Consider the following 19,736-nt stretch of genomic DNA (forward strand, 5'->3'; position numbering starts at 1 on the left):
CCTACGTCGCTAATCTGTATATTACGGACGTAATGGCCAACGGTCTATATGAGTAAATTTTATCTTTCTCCTCACCTCTATAAATTAAATTCATTCTGCTTTGTCGCCAACTGTCTGGTAGTCGTGTACCTTCTAAAGTTTTTGTGTACTTGTCTCAACATAGCTTCGTTGTTTTTGGTCTAAGTTCATTTGTAAACCTAACGCGAACATCGTCTAGCCCTGTGGCTGTGTGCTTAGGAAATTTTTCAGCACCAGCTACCTTTCCATCTGGTTCTCTTTGATGCTCTTTTTTACGTTAAGTGCAACCTCGCCATTCCCTTGGAAAGATTCGGCTGTTATTATTGGGGTGTTTTTAAGGCCACGTCTCGTCTCCATTCACTTTGTTTCCATCTTCGTCTAGAATATGTTTTGTTCCAGAAGGGGGGGTTTAACTATAGTTTTTAACGCGATAGCGTTAAGGAGCTCGTGTCGCAGAAAAGCCGGTGTTGTCGGCGTCGGTGTCGGCGTCCGCGGCGTTGGCCGTGAGCGATAAATCACGGCAGGCACTTCATAAATAAAAAGCAACTTCCAAGATGAGCTGGGTGGGTATCGAACCAGGGTCTCCGGAGTGTGAGACGGAGACGCTACCACTGAGCCACGAGTTCGATGCTTGAAAGCGGTACAAACGCGCTTCTAGTGAACGCGACGTTGCCTTAAAAACGTGCCGTAGAAAGTTATACTGCGGTGTATATCGGTAATTATGAGCATGTAACTTACAGAAGTCGCATTTACACGAGTAGCGAAGTACGTTTCCGCTACATTTCTTCTGCGCTTACCGCACACGCAGAGCCATCTTGCGGCAAACATAGAAGACCACCTCCTCTCAATTTACGGCGCTGCCCCGACAGGTGGCGCGCCATGCGCGCATTGGGGCTGTGCGCGGACCGGTGCCAGGCGCGTCGCGGCCCCGACTCCCTCTCCCCTGACGACGCTTCGCCGTGCTCCCACGCGGGTTGCAGAATCAAGCGCCGTTCCTTTCTTTAGATTACTATCTATCTATCTCTCTGCCCGTGCCGATCATGACGTTTGGCTGGCGTAGATCGTTTCCCCCTCCGAGACACCGAGTTCTTTGGTTCGTTCCGTTTGCTCAGGCGCACGTTTCGTTGCCGCGCCGAACGCTGCGTTGCTGGACGCTCTCCGTGTGATAGGTGGGCGCAAAGTCCGATGTGGGGCGCCTCGTAAGTGATCCCTGCGCCGTAGCGCATTGTCTTACAGCCCTTGGCGGGTCGATGGGAACGCTGTCGCGTTCCACTCTTGAAGGCGAAGCTTAAGCGTCCTCCAATTTTTTTTCCCACTATATTCCCAATTTTCTGGTCACCTTTCTGGTGGTTTCTGTCGTTAGGTGATCGCTTCTTGCATCTCTATGTTCCACCTGCTTTTGGTTTTTTTTTCCTGTCTATCGAGCATGTCAAATCGAATCACACTTTATTTCATCTCTCAATAAAGAGAGAAACGGGGGTGTCGCGAAAAAACTGCATTACTGCAGCTTGACTAAGCCCGGACCCCTGTGATACAGTTCGAAAGTGCGCATCAGTTACATAGGTACATGACAGGTTGACATAACATGTTGCTCCTCTTTCCGTATTTCTGTCGTTATTACACTTAGAAGATCACTATTCACACTATTTGCTTAACCATTTGCCGAGCTCTTCTACTCTTGTGACTATAAGTTATTTGTTCAGCGTTTAAATTTTACCTGGCCATGTTGCGCTGCTTTCCCTACTACATATCCGATTTTCAAAAGGATGCGTTTATGTTCACTCCCTATGCTGCTATACCCTTCTTCATCAATGACCATTTCTCTCAACTTATCATAATTTCCTTCTGTCATCAGACCGTAATCAATGGTCGATTGCCGGTTTCCCACTTCCCAAGTGGTCTGCCCGTCACACTAAGGCCCTGTATTCACCATAACGAGGTTGTGTTGCTCACAAAGATCTGGCGTTGACTTCCCGTTGTTGTCAGTACAGCCATCTAGATCCTGTATGTGGGCATTCATGTCAGCTAATAGGATAAATGGCCATTTCATTCCCGAAACCCTTATTATCAGCACTTAGGCATTCCATTTACTTTTGATTCTTCTTTGTGCAACTATTTCCAGTCCACAAATACGTTACGCCTGGCCAAGTTTTCTTTCCACTTATTGTACAGGTTAACCAAATATGCTCTTGACATATTGAAATCTCCTCTTTTCCATTTGGCTCACTGATGGATGAGCATTTCGACTACCCCACCCTTTCTTTCCCATTTAGTTCTAGTGCACCCTTCGCAAACATAATTATCAATCACTGGCGGCTCTTCCGAGCAACTAAAGTGTGTTTCTGTATCCGCATGTACCCATATTTGTTATCTATTTAAGTGTTCCTCCATCTCTACCCACTTCCCTTTCTTCTGCCGCGCTGCATGCTTATGTAGCTTATTTCATGGCGAGGTCCGTTTCTCGTTTTCCTCCTTTTTTTTGTTATTGACGCCGATGCTATTGTGAGGTTCCCCTAGGGGATGTTCCAAAGGGGACGCTGATACCATCCATCCACACATCCAACAGACTCTCTATGCGCAGTTAGTGACAGCAGATACAAAATAATTAAGAGTTCATTGCATTAGAATTGATATTATTGGCTAAGGAAATTGTGCCAGGTGGTATTGGTACAAGGTATGAATTAGTACAAGAAGATTTACACGGATGTACTTAATATAATGGTTCTCAAGAGCTGGATCTAGACAACAGGGAGAAAAAGTGTCATGGACAGGTAACGTGACGATGCGGAAACACAGTCAAGTATCGACTGCGCCTTAGTCTCAGAAATGGTCTACGAACAGCTATACGAAACGATAATAAATGAACGTGAGAATAATAGCCTGGGCTGCGTTCATGAACGTTTAACCTCAAAACACGAATCGTCATAACATCACAATTTCTAACATAAATGAAAAGCAAATAACAAATATCGCAAAAGACAGAAGAAAACCGAGGCATTTTCTACAATAGTCTGGGACTATAAGGAACTGGTAGACGTTATGCAGAAGGAGATAAGACAGACACAGTAAATAATGTTGGACTGGAAAGAGGAAACCGCGTAAGTAGTACAACACGGAAATAAAGCAAGCTATAGAAGAGTATAAGCAGGCTTCTAGTCATCATGGAGAATTCACAAAATCGGGATTACAAGACGAGGTGATGTTCTTTGCATGGAACAAATACCAAGAAAACTAAGCAGTAGCGAGTGAGCTCACCCAAGGGAAAATTAAATGCGCAAGTGGCCGTTGGGTGCTTAACATTCGCAAAAACCACAAAGGCGAACGAAAAAGATTTTGGAATTGCATGAGAGCACTCGGAGCTCCAGCTAAATATTTTCAAATGGTTATCAGAGATGAAGGCGGTAACATCTACTTTGGAGACGATGCGGTGCGATACATCACAGACGATAATAGGGGTAACTTAGGCACGAAGGAACGGGTAGTTCAAACTCAAAAAGTTTCCCGCGCAACAGAGAAACCAGAGAGATCAAAGCAGAGGATGTATAGCGTTAGGTTGGAAAAGGCAGAAAATGTCGGGAATAATACTGCAGCAGGACCCGATGAAATTCGAATACAGCTAATCGAAAAACGTCGGTTCAAAGGGAGAGAGACTGCTGACCAATGGCATGGAGCCAGTCGCTGGAAAGAAGAAAATTCTATTTGGATGGCGGGAAAGGAAGATTAATTTCATCGGCAAAGACAAAGGTGATAAGGATAAGACAAGCTCGTAGAGGCCAGTTACAGTAACATCGGTGGTATCGGTGGCGTATAGAATGGTAATCCGAGCCATAAACTTAGAACTGTCGAGGGCGGTGTAGAAAAAAATGATGTACTGGGGTACAAACAGAATGGGTTCAGACCAGGCAGATGCCTGTTTGTACTAACCTTTCACTTAGTACAAACAGTAGCTGGAATAGGCCTTTATCGATAGTATTTCTAGATATTAAATGAGCCTACGACAACGTAGACACGAAATAGTTAGGGAATGTTTTGAAGTACAGAGGCACTGATGATGATTTCGTGAAGCTTCTGAGATGTATAGAGACAACGCAGTACACGTTGTATTGGAAGTCCAAAAATGTAGTAAACTGTGGAAATTCACCAAGGACTAAAGCAAACATGCGCTTTGTCTTCCTTGTTGTTCACGCTTTATGTTGAGGGCATAGAAAGAAAACTGGAAGGCATACTTAGAGTTAGATTGATCCCGCATGCGTAAAGGACAAATGGTGCAACATAAGGTGCCCGAACTGATGAATGTGAATGACGTAGTGGTGCTAGGCGACAATGGAACCGTTAAGAATATCACTTACGAATAGGAATAAGAATACACACTTAAGAACATATGTGGCAACGCACAGACAAATCTTAGCCTAAAGTTTGGCACAGAGAAATAGGGAATTATGATTTTAATGAAGAGACCAGTAATTAGATATCTTCAATTCAACAGCAAGTCATACCCATGGTCAAGTTCGTCGGCGTATACAAAAAGGAATGAAAGACTGGCTTAAGCATCCACCAAGATAATCTGAAAATAAAGGGGAAGAGGAATGCAGCAATAATGAAACATAGAACATTCTGGGGCCACAATTAGCATGAAGTGGAACATGGATTCTGGAATGGAGTCATGGTGCCAGCGCCGACGTTTCACAAATGTCATTCTGCACCTAAAATTGTATGTATGCTTGGTTTTGGAAAGTAACGAACAATTGGTGGGCCGGTTGGCTTAGGAGCCCACGCCAATGAAGCAGTGCAAGGGGACACGGGATAAGCCTCGTTTCAAATCAGACAAGTGCGGAGTAAAATTAGTTTTGAAGACTCAGGAACATGTATCAAAATAAATAGGCGGCTAAAGTGCACATTTATTTGTGCCTGAGAAGCTGTGGACACAGAATGTACAAAGGAGACTAGAAAGTGACCAGCCATGTAAGGGTAATGGGAGCGTATAGACAACCAGGAGTGATTAGAAAGAAAGTGAGAGAAACAGATACAGCGAATTGGATGCAAAGAATTCAAACAAAAAAGACCTTGGTGGATTACCAGAATGGGAAGAAATAAACTAAAAATTAAAAAACTACGATAAACCGAAGGGCCGTCCTTTGCTATTTCAGGCTCGAGCTCGTTGCCTAAGACAAAGACATGCCGGAGCAACTACTTGCGATTACAATAAATATGTGTTTGCTACAGCAAAATCTATGGACCACTAAGCACATCTCACTGGAATGCGAAGGGGTTCACCCAATGAGACTTGAGGTAACGTACACCTTCCAGAAGCGCTAAGATTCTAAGTGCACCGCAGCATAAATTTGACACTAGTCGAGATAAAGAGATGTTTAGAGTAATTATGAAACAAAAAGCAGGGCATAGACAGATATGGCCGGATCTGCCAGAGGCATACTTAGCAGTACAACGTAAATAAGTTTTCAAGAAGAAGAAACAAATTAAGGAGATGTGTACAAAAACTGTAGAATGAAAAGCATCTTTAATTCCGACCGCGGCAATACCTTGTTTCCTTACAATGGTTCAGTGCTAAACGCATTACCTCAGATATATACTCTTCGCGAGGTGGGTTCAGCCAGACGTTTTAGAGCGCAGCTAACGGGCACCCGTTCCTGCGTTGAGTGTCGACGTACCTCGGAGTCACCGGCATACCTCGCCGTAACCGAGCGAACAAGCACAGCGAAGGATAAAAGAACGAACGCGGAGCGCAGCGGCGGATGAAAGACGGCGATAGCGAAAAGAGCGAGACCAAGAATGCGGAGGAGGAGCGTATGGCGTAAACCATACTCTAGACGCTCTGCGGTTCTACGGGGCCTACACTACGGGCTCTGCGGCGACGACCGCTAAGAAATGGCGCCATAGTACTGCACCCTCTAAAACCGCTGAAACTTCGCAAAAGTAGCGACACCATCCTCCTCCGCCTTCGCTTCTCCTCGTTTCCCCACTGTTTCGTGCTCCCTCTTCGACCGTGGCGCCGCCTACACCGCTCGAGCGTAGCAGACGACTTTTCGCAGCGTGAATGCATGCATAGGAAGGCGTGCGCTTTAATTGTTGGCGTTGACTTTCTAGCTCGGAGTAACTGTGTGTACAACATAGAATTTCTATGCGGACCATTATACATAATTTATGACGGGAGCTTTTTTTTGCTGTTTGGATAACTGTTTTTGAAACAGTATCTGAACGAGCGTTAATGCTGTGCCAGGGCAACTCCGAATGTACCCCGCCGGCTACAATTTGGTATGCAACATTTCTCAAGCGTTTGTCGCAAGATCTTGTTGCAATTTATAAATAACGCGCTTGAGATTGAATGCTAACATCCTGGCCAACAGCATGGTCTCAGTAACCTAAATCTATCCCGTCGTCCTTGCCATGAGAATTCTCGGCACGTATCAACTATGACGTACAAAGGCTGGCAGAGGGCACGATCGCTTCTGTGAAGGTTCGATAGAGTATTACAATCTACAGTGCCGGCAACGTCCGTAATTGCCAATCTTCTAAGCACGCACGAGGGCGCGATGTGGGCTCTGGTCCTATTATACTTCTCATACCTACAAATCGGCAGAAATACGCGCGGCCGATCATCGAGTCTGAGTACATAGGAAATGAAATCAATTTTTGGGGATTCGTTCGCGAAGCGGGAACGCGGTAACAGCGCTTCATTCAGGTTCTAACAAGAACATAGTGAGCTTACGATGAGTGAGTTATTTTTTTCAGATTGAAATGAAATGACGCACAATGAAATTTCAGAATGAAATTTCATTGTGCGTCAGTTCGTCGGTTCACGAAGTGACGTACTTGTCGCGGAACGAGTTGCACAAGGTGCATGCATTGCGGACAGTTGCGCTGGCTCGGAAATAACATTCGCGAGATATGACTTTAGTGAAGTGATCTCCGCGCAAAAGATTGCCGCGCTATGATGCGGCCGAAATTGCGGTATGTAAAACGATGCAGTCGTTGTTATTGAGACACCATTTGTTGTCTCATTACGTAATTAAACGCACCATCCTAAGTGCCCTACAGACACATAGTGGCCATACGCACTAATAGTTGAACGAGCGAGCACGAACGACGACTAAACCATTCAGGGAACGAGTGGGCGACCGCATGCTTTTTTTTTTTCGAATGCCCCACCGCCGCATCTTAACCTTGACACACTCTAAAGCTAACGCGAATTACCACATACGTCTCAAAGACCTATGACGCTGTCGTTTGGCGACGAATGCGTCCCGTAACTCGGTTTCGGGAGAGCACGCACGCTCTTCCCTCGTATCGCAAATGAACCGGGCTACCTCCAACGACGAACACGAACAAAAGAGGAAAACAAAGCAATTCGCTCTAAAGCAGGCTGGTAAGTAACCACAAGAGGCAGAGAGGTGTTTTCCTTAGATGAGTTTTCACGTCCGAGTCTCTAGCTTTGTCAAAAGAACTGGGCTGAAATTTAAAGCTTTCATAATCACGTTTGCGTACGCAGCCTCGCGTTTCCGCGAATTCAAGTCTGTTGGCGTACAAAACGATTAAGCGCACCAAATACGACCACTTACTGCTCGTATAAACAAAGTACAAGTCGCTTAAGAATCATCCTTAAGCGTGCAGCTAAATGGCAACATGTTCAGCGAACTTTGCAATAAGGTGTCAATTCGATGAATCCATTCCTTGTTTAACCCGTCGCACCGTATGGAGAAGAGCTTCTTGCCTTTGCAGAAACTATATTGGCATACGAAGGCGCGGCAGGCCATGGCTATGGAAAATGCCGTGAACCGACATCGCGCTTGCCACAAAACTTAGTTCAAGACGTTCGCATACCAAAACAACACAGAAGAGCAATGGTGTCAACCTAAACATGTGGTCCTCGCCAGTCGGTAGACGCTTCTCAAGCGAGAATGGCTGTGGAGCGCGACTGTAAACAAACGAAGCCGGCGGTATTCTTCAAAGCGTGCGCTACTTTATGAAGTTTGAGGGTCTTTAATGCCGTGGTCTGTTCACCGAGGATGCCGTCGATAAGGCATGTGGGGAGCGCGTCCACCGATACCATATATGGGAAGAAAGCGCTGCATGAGCGGAGCAGTGGCGTCGCCAGCAATATCGTTCGGGGGGCGGGGGGGGGGGGGGGGGGGGAGGGGAGGGCGAGGTCTCACGCTGCAACTCAGCCTCTTCCTTATAGAATTTGTCGAGGGATCAAACACACTAATAATAACTGCATTGCCATTGCCAAAGATTCTGCAAACGAATTCTTGCAGGCTACACACTGTCAAGACAAGTAAAATACGTATTTTTTTGTAAAATACTGTACTCATATGTCTCAAATTTTTCCCGAAATAACTGATGTCAATGCTTCCATGTCTTCTGTCTATTTAACAAGTAAAGAAATCACCACACGAAATTTAGAACTATATAATTTTGAAGCTAGCAAATCAGTGCACGCCGCTAATATAAAAAACGTAAAGGACATGAAATGAGCAAGTTGAGGACAAATATTTTATTGAAACGTTGTAATTCAAGAACCTTGTTTACATATTTTTACATATTCAACGGCCAAGAAAAAGTCTGAGTGACGCCGTCCTTTGTTCCAATGTATTGCGGAGAAGCAGCTGTCGCCGGTTGTGTATTGTGAGTAATTGCACATAAATTATAGTCGCAACAAAGAGCACATATAAAAAGCAGGATTTCTGCCAAATATGGAAGGGTGACGAAAATGCAAGTGAGCCAACGCGAATATATGACAAACGGGGTACTTTATTTAAAAGTAGTCTCCATGAGCATTTAGACATTTGTCCCGCTGACTAACGAGTCGCGTGATTCCCGTCTCATAAAGATCCTTAGGTTCCTGCTTCAAAATGTCTCTAACTGACTCTTTCACGTCATCGTCCTACACGAGTCTAGTTCCTTTGAGCTGTTTTTTTTTTTCAATTGACCCAAAGTGTGGAAGTCGCAAGGCGACAGGCCTGGGCTGTATAGCGGATGTTTCAGCATTTCACACTTGAACTTTGCCAGTTTTGTGTTAACCACATCAACGAAGTGCAGACGGTCATTGTCGTGCAGCAAGATGACCCCATTCATTAATTTTCCAAGTCGTTTGTTCTTGATTGCAACCCGCAGCTGATCTGGCGCTTCACAATGTCGGAAACAATTGATGGCCACTCCAGGTTTAGCAAATTCTATCAGTAATGGCCCCTGACGATCGACAACCCATTTTCCGACGGCAGTGAATTTGTATGTTTCCACTATAAGCATTGTCATCGTGTTTCAGGCTCGTAATAGTGGCACCATGATCCGTCCCCCGTGACAATTGCAGATATGAAGTTGTCACCCTCATTGTGATACCGGATCAGATGAGTGAAGACAGCACCGAACCTCTCCTGCTTCTAGCGGTAGTTCAAAATTTTGGGCATCCATTGCGTACCAAGAGCCGATAACCAAGATGTTCATGAAATGTGGTGTGACCGACCGTGGCTGATAATCGCACGCTCTGCCAGTTCATCGATGCTTATCCTCCGTTCTTGTCTAATCAGCTCATCAGCCTTTGCAATTGTGTTGGGGGTGATTGTACGGTGGCTTTGGCCGGTTTTGTGTCGTCTTTGCAACATTCACGTCCTCCTTTGAACCGTTTGCTCCAATGCTTCACAGTGGCCAAAGAAATGCGATGTTAAACGTACACGGCACCGATACAGGAAACGCCTTTGGGAAACGCCTTTCGACAAGCACTTTCAACTGTCATAAATCTCACGACACCTCGCTGTTCAACTTCGGGAGTGTCCATTATGTCACGCAACCATGTTCAACTCAGTGTATGAAAGCATTAAAGGACATTTATCCTCACCCCTGCGTGTCACTTGTAAATGAGAGGTGCCTATGTGCTATGCGCATGCATCGCAGATAACGAACAGAACAATTATTGCGCGGGGTTGGTTGACTCACATTCATTGGACTCTCCCTCGTACATTAGAATTGCGAAGATACAATGGAATATACAAATAAGAAGTTACAGCTTAAAAAGGGCAATACAAGTGCCATTGGAAACAAAGTTCACTGCACGTATACACAAAACCTCGCAACAAGATATTTAAATATAAGTATAAGCCTCCAATAAATCCACGCATCTAAGAGAAAGTCACTGTATATAATGTGTCAAACAAGGCAAATGTGCTGCGCAACCACAGTTTCACAGACCACAGACCTCCCTCTATCCACTCCTCCTGATGACAGGAGGCGGCGCGCTTCCTTCCCGCTTTGCTCCTTCGTGCACACAAGACTGAGCCACCATCGTCGGCTCACCCATGCCCCCCCCCCCCCCCTTACGCTGTCACTCGCACACACAGCATGCGGCGCCCAGTCACGGTGTGATCGCCCTTGGACTTTATTTATACGGAACATGAGGGCGATGGCGACGCCAGAAATGCGCCTGGAGTGCCAATATAATTGAATAATATAATAAGAGTGTCCGGCAACTGAAGCGTCCCGTGGTCCATTACTTTCAGCAAAAGAAGAAGTAACAAAAGCGAACTTTCATTTTGCGAGAATTTGCTGCGCCGGAACAATGTCTTTCTTTTTTTGTGTGTGTGGGGCGGGGGCACGGAAATGAAAAAACGCAAAGGAAAGCATGCTGACCACCACAATCGAATGCCTACTCTGGGCACCTAATCTGGCTACCGAAGGAATACCGAAGAAAAAGTGATACGTTTGGTCCACTGAGAACCATGCGCATACTGCTCGGTATCCTACGCCGGCGAGACAAAATTTTCCGGAGAGGTTGCACTCAAGCGAACGCGTTGCGATCCTACGAGTCCCCACCGTGATGGCGGCGAGCGACCGCTTTTTGTTCTTTCTATCGCCTACTATCCAGAAAGCGTGCAAAACTCTCTGCCAGGCGAAAATCCACTCGGCCAGAAAAAAACGAGCACGCGTCGAAGTGCGCCGTGCGGTGGTCGGAGCAACATGAGAAAAACGCACGCCCTCTGGCTGGCTCTTGCAGCCTCGGGCAGCGAGAACAAAACAAAAAAGAAAAAAAAGAAGAAAAAGAGGTTCAATGTGTCCTCGCCAACAAAAGTCAAAGTAGAAAAATAAATGAGAACGTAGTTACCTTTGCTGGACTTAGTGTATTGAAATGAAAGCTTTGGCGCGGTGAAAAAAAATGCTGATATTATTTTATGTGACATGACGGCAAATTTAACCACAACAACGCTTCGTCTCATCGGACCTCGCTGCGTGCTTTGTCAACTTCTCTGATAGTGTCTTGATTTGGCTTGTCTCGTTGTATGGTCCGATGTACGACTTCAGAAAAGTCAATGCACCTTCGGCGTCAAATGTTTATAACAAACCCACAAGGTCCGGCATTTGAAAATCTAAAGCACGACTTTAGAAACGCCAATGCACTTTTCGCATCAAAAGTATATGAGAACTTTACACCCATAAAGTTTCAGAATTGATATCTATGCGCTCCGTAGATTCCGCGGCCTCCGCGAGACGCCGCTATGAGCCCGCTCGCCATCAAAATGCCCTTGAAACTTTGTGCTAGGATAGGGCTCCGTGCGTTATGGGACTCCCGGTGCATGGGCGTTGCAGCGAAATCCAGCCAGATTTTGCTATGTCCGCGCCGAAATGTCTTTTCGGGCATTAAAAGGACCATTCTAGACAAAATCCAGAATGATTTCCGGCGCCAGGGGCTGTTTTGCATGACCGCACCAAAAAATTTCCGGGGCAGGTGGTGGGGGGGGGGGGAGGCTGACACCCCTTATGGTATTGTTTTCACGTTGCCTTGTATAATTTCTCGCATCACATGTCTAGGGACCATTCGCGTACTTGCGTGGACGTCCAAAGGAGCCGGGAGAAGCTACTGGCTGAGAAGTTTAAGTCGAAGGATTATCGAACTCAGCGAAATCGCCGCACCGACTTGCAGTGGGCAAGTTCAATGAGCACCTTCGTAGATGGAGGGACAGTATGGGTACGCTGGCATGGTGAGCGGCATCGTAGCCAGCTGTGGAAGAAGACGACGAAAAGCGCGCGAGCAATGGCACAAGCGCTTGTCTGTGGCCAGATGACTTTTTGCATCATCTCCGGCCACGCCACCATGCTTTCCGCTTCATGAGCCATATTATGCTTTCGCATTAAAATATGTCTGCAGTAATACTGGGTGGCGCCAGTGCCCGCCCTTGCCTGTTTGAGGAGCGGTGATGCAGCCTGAGCAGAGGTGTAGATCGCCGCCGTCGCCACTGCCTGCTCCATGCTATCAAACAGGCTCTTCATCAGCGTCACCAAACTGAAATCTCTCCTCACTCCAGCTATGGTAGCCAGGACCAAGGGGTACCTGCGGCAGTGGAACGGGCAATCAGAAGATATCGCGTGGCCATCTTTACGACCACTAACGCGATAAGCCTCTTTTCAACGCAGCTTTGACGACCACGAGCGCCAATATGGGCTCAAACTGACTCGCGGTATCGAGGATGCGCTCAAAGAAAACAAAAGTGGTTTAGTAAAACTGGAACCACTTGGTAAGGCAGCGTGGAGACATCGCAGGAGTTTAACTTTCAGGGAGACTTCGCCACTCGCCGCTCTAACAAAACTCTTCGGAGAGAGAGTACTCCGCGAAGGAAAATGAACGTTGATGTCCGTGTACAGCAGGGTCTCGTGTCACAGCCCTTCCGTGCTTCTTGTCTGATGTATCCAGACAGCTTGGGCAGGCTGCTATGCGGCACCACACAACTTCCACAAAATCGTTCGGGTTGCTTTGACGCTGACATTCTCGTAGTGTTGTTCATCATGGAAGTGTTCACTTGCACTGTAATGATACTGTTAACATGCAATGTAATGAAAAGACAATATATGTACTTCTTCTAGCTATAAGATTGTTCTGCGGCCGTGATATCAGTCACATCAAACATTTGGAAAAAAAATATCAATAAAGAAGCTCATTGCGCTATGCTCGCGCGTATACATATGCTTGTGGACAGATGTATATGTCGATGTGTTCAGTATGCACGAGTTTTCGATTTAAGACCATTTTTCGCGGTAAACTGACACCCTATATTGTTGATGCCCTGATACACACCTTCATTTCGTTTCATTTATTTCTCCTGAACGAATTCAACGCATTAAATAAGGGAAAACATAAGTGCGGGTTTTCATTCCGCACAAGAACTAAATACAAGCGAACAAACGGTAAACAGAAAGATAATTTGGTGTGACATTAAAGGCAATGTACAAGAACACTTTTATGGGTAACGGTAATTAGGTTATACGAACGCTAGTTAGCTTCCAAAAAACAGGTATTGAGAATGATCAACCTACACTCACAAAATCAGGGAGAGTACCGCAGTAGTAAAGGGGCCGATTTACACTTCAAACCATTGTTTTATTTACTCTCGCAAAATGTCGAGTGAAGTGAAGAGAGGGAAGAGAGTTGTAGGGGCGCTTTGGCATGCGCTTATTGTTTTGGACATGCCTGCGCATTTGCTAATATGAGTTGGTGAGCCAGTGTTATGTCATATGAACAGTTAAATCACCCTTCCCCTTGGGGTTACAAGTGTAATCTGTGCATTTTGCTATTGCATGGCAGATCAAAATGTGTTTATCCCTTTAATATACTTAATAGAGAAATAAAGTATTAAAATGAAACGTTGGCTTTTACGGGTGTCACACGTACACTTGTGGTCGCGGTCGGGGCCGATCTGGATCGAAATTCTCGACGGCGATTGGTTCATTGTGCATTTTGCGCGAAGGAGCCAATCACGACCGAGAAATTTGATCTGAATCGGGCTTGATCGCGATCAAAAGTTCGCCATGTGACATCCGTATAATTCTGTGTTATGAGTCGCCCGTCAACCAAAAAACAGATGTTGTCTCATAAACTAATTACTGTGGTCTGATGACGACTTTTATATGCCTTCAAGAATGTAAAATCCTAGAATTCAAACTGCAGCAATAGTCGAGTCTGTGAAAAATGAACTCCACTGCATACCTTATAAATGAAAGGAAGTTAGTGCCTTTTAGTAAGCTTAGATGCAAGCCGCAGTGAACTGTTTCTTGTTAGTCTTGAAATGTGGATAAGCTTGCCATAACAACCCTTGTTGCCAATTCTTGTACGCACACCCAGTAATATTCGTTGAACTAAAGGACCATCTTTTCATCCCTACGGAGCATAATGTTTGCAGATATGATCATCAAATTATGGCTTGAGCAGTAGCCCAACCAGAGATGGTGCGGGTGGCACACTGGGCACGTGCTTAGAATGTGACACAAGTGGTGTCTGCGACACACCACACTAATGATAGATTTATTACATCTGACAATAATCAATATTTAATTTAGACAGGAGTATTGTAACATTGGTGCTGAACGGGGATGAACTGTCGGTAGTTTCTTGTTTCATTAAACCCAAAAATTGAAGTTAGTTTAACAGTTCACTGTTACGGCCACTTAGATGTTTCGCATGCATTTCAGTAGGAAGACTAAGAGCTAAGACTTTCTTTTAGTGCAGTGAGCTTATTTCTTCACTGTCCTGAAGTTAACGCCATGTTCTCGTGTCGACGTCTGCGCACGATATTTTTCATGCAGTCGCTTTACATAATACAAGAAGGCAGCTGCAAGGACTCAACGACGTCAAAGAGCCAGTGCAGCACCCTTCCACATGGTGCAGAAGAGCACACTCCAAAGAATCAAAATATACTGCCATGCAATTTGAACTAGAAAACTATAATGCGGGTTTAATGGGCGTACCATTTGACTAAACGTCCCCAAAATTTTCAAAACACAGTATGTCACACCAAGGTGAAACTTCTCACTTGATCAAGGCAGTCATCTTGACATTAGAGACATTTGTAATGTCTCTAATGGGAAAGTCAGGACTAGGTATTCCCTCTGGAGACAAATACCTAGGAGCAAGTGTAATGAAAACGTTAGAAATGTATTTTAAAGAAAAGCTGACCAGTTTGGTGAGAAGCGAACGCTTTTTGTCTTGCCTCTCAACAGACATATCCATGTGACAAAAAGAAAATAGTGGTAAGATAGCATTGCAGATTTGCTTAGCGATATAATACCTACTTGTACTGAGATTGGTGCCTATAATAACTATAACTTTAAACAATGAAAATGGTGACTATAAAAAGCAACAGCCCACGCTTGGTTAGCTGCTGACATAATTTAACAGCATGTAAATGGAAGGTTGAAAATACAAATCACTGTCATTCTGTTTTAAGTACTGACATCAAGCAGTCAGATTTTCGTGTCTTCCCTTCTGTCTATTTTTTACACCTAATTTTAGAAGTATTGCTTCCTCCTGGTTTCCAGAAAGGGGAAACATTTACGGAAGACTACCCCAAGTGTAGGAAGTCATTATCGTATACGTACAGGCTCACGGAACCAGTTCATTAGAACCACTCGCGGCTCCCGAAGCAGGAGCAAGGAGCAAGGCCTTTAATGGTGTACACCATGATGGGCACCTTACACCTTAATTAGAAGCGACCGAGTCACTTGCAATTGAAAAATTAATTCGGCATATGTAAGATTGTGGTTTCTCCTTGTGTAGTTGCGGCAGGCATTTGAGATATTTATTAGCGTGACGCAATCTACTTGACAGCCAAATATGCTAGTGGAGGCAGGGATGTGTTACATGCAAAGAACTGGGAGCATCTGCGTGGAACCCTTGTTCATCAATTGGCGGGTTTGAACCTATAGTGTTAATCAAACAAAAGCCCTTTAGATTGATGGCTTCTGCAGGCATAATTTTTTGTAAGGCAGAATAAAATTAAAGTGCTTGTGCGCATAGTAAAACTCTGGACTTAAGATAGAGTCCACAGTGGAGGACCGTATTTGCCTTCCCAGACACATGTTTACTTGTTTTGAAACAAAGAACGTTCTGTAAAGGGCGATAATTTTTTTTTTACTTTAGTGTACGTTAACCACATCCGAAGGAAAAAAGGTTTGGTTTCAGGTAGTTGCCTCATTGCGCAATTATAGGCATAGCCGCATGCAAAATCCACGCGCATGGAAGGGATATGTAAAGCAGGATGGTGCCTTTCTAAATTTATCGTGCCCTGCCAGGCTTGTACTTATGCTTATGTTGCCTTTTATGCGTCATATTCATCACATCTGATGAATATGACGCATAAAAGGCAACATGAGCATAAGTTGAATAGCTGAAGCCATGCTATATTCTTGTTAGATTGAGTTTTCAACTGGTCACAATAATTGATCATGTAATTATGCAAGCTGCTCCTCAGAAGTATAGCGTTCATACCATAATTTGGAATCAAAAGCTACGATATCTGACAAGAAATTATGCGCCAGCATTTAATGTCAGTTTTTCTTGCAGTTTTATACTCGTTTGCTACACACTAGATAATACTGTGTATTTAATTTTATTTATTTGTGAGGAAGTGCAACGGATCAATACCAGCAGCACCAGGAAACTACTTTCGTGAAGAGGCCCACCGAATGAGAAATATGATACGCCTCTATACCGCTTTCCGACCGGGCAGGATACATATATTGCTGCAGAACGACAAGACACACGCTTAGATACAATGGGGTGCAGCCCATACATGAGTAACTATGTGTGAGCTATTTATAACCAAAGTAGACTAGTGGCGTCGCATGGGAATATGACGCATTTCTAACTGCACTGCGTTCTCAGTCAGGAACATCCGTACGTTCTGGCCGGCTCGGCTTGTTTCTTGGATGTCAGCGCTTTGTTCCTTTATCTGTCCGGCTCGGCTTGTTTCTTCCTTTGTATGTTGCGCTGTACCAGTGTTTTAATGCAATATCAACTCCCCCAATCGTCAACCCTAGTGAACTTCCATCCTTAAAAATGAAGCAACTAGGCCTACAAGATATTCCGTTCAATGATGATTGTAATAGCGGGAAATGAATCGACTAGCTAAATTTTCGGCTGACACCCGCAATTGTGATTAAGTACTTGTGATGAGAAGACGACATCAGGCACGCAGACTCGACCTGCCGGTGGGCAAATGTTAAGAATGTTAATTTCCGTATGTTAGAGCGGAAGTTAGGCAAGTTACGACAAACGTACACCAGTGATTTCGGAACCGTTTGCGCCATATAATTGGAATCTCCTACGGTATGTCCCTTGACTTGCAATGGCAAGGAGCGACACATTTTTAGTGAGCATGCAAGATGGTGTGCCGAGACGACTGAATTGGGCGTTTGTGTAGATGCAACAGCTCTAGTTCCTTGGACAGTTCGGCCTCAATGGAAAATCCATGTACTTATCTTTGATTTAAAAGCCCGAAAGATGGTGAAGCGCCACCATTTTCTGCCAGTTTGTTTCTACCTATGGTTACGCATGACGTAAGAACTGAGCTTTCTTTCGCTTAAGCGCCAAGTTTAGACGTTTTGGCACCCGGTTTGTGGCAATAGCGCCAACCAGATTTATAAAAGGTTGATGACTCACGAAAGATCCCTCTGTCTTTTCAGCGAAGCCGTCAAGGCTACGCCGTCCAACTCCACCGAGAGAGAGCGTGCGAGGCTTGGCCGAATGCGCAGCAGACCGCTCACCCCGTACGTGTAGGACAGCTCCACGTGCAGTGCCAACACCTGAGAATAGCATCATGGGAATATATTGTCATGCTGTAGTGATGCTGAACAACCGAAGTGGCGCAAATGAATTCAGGAAGCGAACTGTTCATTGGGCGAATTCGAGCCTAGCAAAACAAGTAGCACAGTGATAGCGGCGAGCGCGCCCGTCAGCCGTCGAAATCATGGGCAGAATCTTGTAACGGTTCTCAAAGTTAACGGTTCAGTTGGCCTCGTGTTATTCCTCAGAATTGTGATAGCGTCACCGGCTGCTAGAGACAGCGTGGCGCTACCGAGAATTATAAACACGTGACGCTTCTGTTAGTCATTTTCGAAGCGAAACCGTCGTCGGCTAAGAGCGTAGCCTTTGAGAAGGCAGTTCCCTTCGAGTTCAGTTGCTGTAGCTTGGCTGCTGGCTAGTGACCCTGAACGCGCGCGCCTGCCGTGCTGCTCCGGATACCCGCGGCCAACGCATGTACACCCGTGAGCAAAAGTATAACTCGGGAAATAATACACTTAAAACGCAAAACGCAGAATAAAACGATTACGCAAAAACAAACAAAACCCAGCCCAGGTGTCCAATTTGCGTGCTCAACTAAAATTAGTGTTACGGGAATCTAAGCAAAAGTACTTTAACATAACGCTTCCTGGGTTCCTGAAATCTTCGCCACAAAAGTTTTGGATGCACTTAAGGGATAAAAAAGAAGAGATACACCAGATAAAAAGCGGATCTCAAATGATAACGGAAAAAACGCAAATAGCAGACTGCTTCAACGTATTCTTCCAGTCATTATTTACGGAGACGAGAACAGAGCAAAGAAACAATGAGCGCAGTGAATTGGGCGCCTGCGCAATGCGCCCCCTAGAAATCACTCAGTCTGGCATATTTCAGCAATTGCTTACGCTTGATGCCAAGAAAGCAAGCGGGCCAGACGGGATCCCAAGTGAATTTTTACGGCGATATGCTGAATGGGTGTCATTTTACTTAACCATAATCTTTAGAAAATCCTTGGAAACCAGTTCACTACCTCAAGATTGGCTTAGCGGTGTTGTGATTCCGGTTTTTAAATCCGGCAGTCGAAATCAAGTCAGCAACTATCGTCCCATATCGCTTACTTCTGTGACTTGTAAGCTTATAGAGCATGCAGTAGCAAAGCATATCATTCTTTTCCTTGAAGCCAATAACTTTTTCTTTTCATCACAACATGGATTTCGAAGCGGATTATCCACTATATCGCAACTCATTGAGACGGTTCATGATTTTTATCTAGCTTTGGATGCCGGCGAACAAATTGACGTCATCTGCATAGATTTCGCAAAGGCCTTTGATAAGGTACCGCACGGTAAATTGCTTTTTTTAAAATCCAGAACGCAGGTATTGCTCCAGACATTTTGAACTGGATTGCAGCCTATTTGAGTAGTCGTGTACAATCCGTCCGGATTGAAAACATCTTGTCTGATCCACTAGAAGTATTGTCAGGGGTTCTACAAGGGTCGGTATTGGGGCCGCTATTGTTCTTGATTTACATCAATGATATTTCCAGTGTTCTGGAATCACCTGTTAAAATGAAACTTTTTGCCGACGATTGTTTGCTTTATACGACTGTGGCAGATAAAACCGACCAAAGGAAAATTAATCGGTGCCTCCAAGGTTTACATGACTGGTGCATAAAGTGGGGAATGCTAATAAATTATTCGAAATCGCCGTTTGCTCATATCACAAGAAAGAAAACTGTGCCTTCCTTTGACTATAAAATTGGTGACAACTCTTTGTTGAATGTACGTAGCTTTAGGTACTTGGGGGTGATCATTAATCATGACTTGTACTGGCGCCCCCAAGTGGAGGAGGTCTGCTCTAGGGCTTACAGGAAATTCTTCTTTTTGAGAAAAAAGTTGCAGCATGCACCAACACATTTGAAGCTCACTGCGTACAAAACATTTGTTCGCCCGGTTTTGGAGTACGCCTCCTCAGTTTGGAGCCCTCACCAACTGTACTTGCGAGATAAACTCGAAAAAATTCAGAGAACCGCGGTGCGTTTTGTTTGTTCGCGTTATCGGAGAGCCGATTCTGTAACACACATGTTGAAATGTTGTGACTTGGAATCGCTAGAAACACGACGAGAAAAACAACGCATGAAATTATTTTTCAAGATAACCAG

At 44.9% G+C, this 19,736-nt stretch overlaps 1 protein-coding gene across 1 annotated transcript in view; it reads right to left on the reverse strand.

The window, feature by feature from the left end:
- Window positions 1-4,561: 4,561 nt before the first annotated feature.
- The window catches only part of LOC142578473 (uncharacterized), a 55,218-nt gene continuing 40,043 nt past the window's right edge, over window positions 4,562-19,736 (reverse strand). Inside the window, exons 4-6 of the mRNA XM_075687856.1 lie at window positions 17,456-17,598; window positions 12,205-12,355; window positions 4,562-4,582 (exon numbers count right to left, since the gene is read on the reverse strand). Of these exons, the coding sequence (XP_075543971.1) occupies window positions 4,562-4,582; window positions 12,205-12,355; window positions 17,456-17,598 (315 nt within the window). The remainder of the gene's footprint in view (window positions 4,583-12,204; window positions 12,356-17,455; window positions 17,599-19,736) is intronic.

Source organism: Dermacentor variabilis, chromosome 4 (assembly GCF_050947875.1).
Source record: "Dermacentor variabilis isolate Ectoservices chromosome 4, ASM5094787v1, whole genome shotgun sequence".
Lineage (NCBI taxonomy): Eukaryota > Metazoa > Arthropoda > Arachnida > Ixodida > Ixodidae > Dermacentor > Dermacentor variabilis.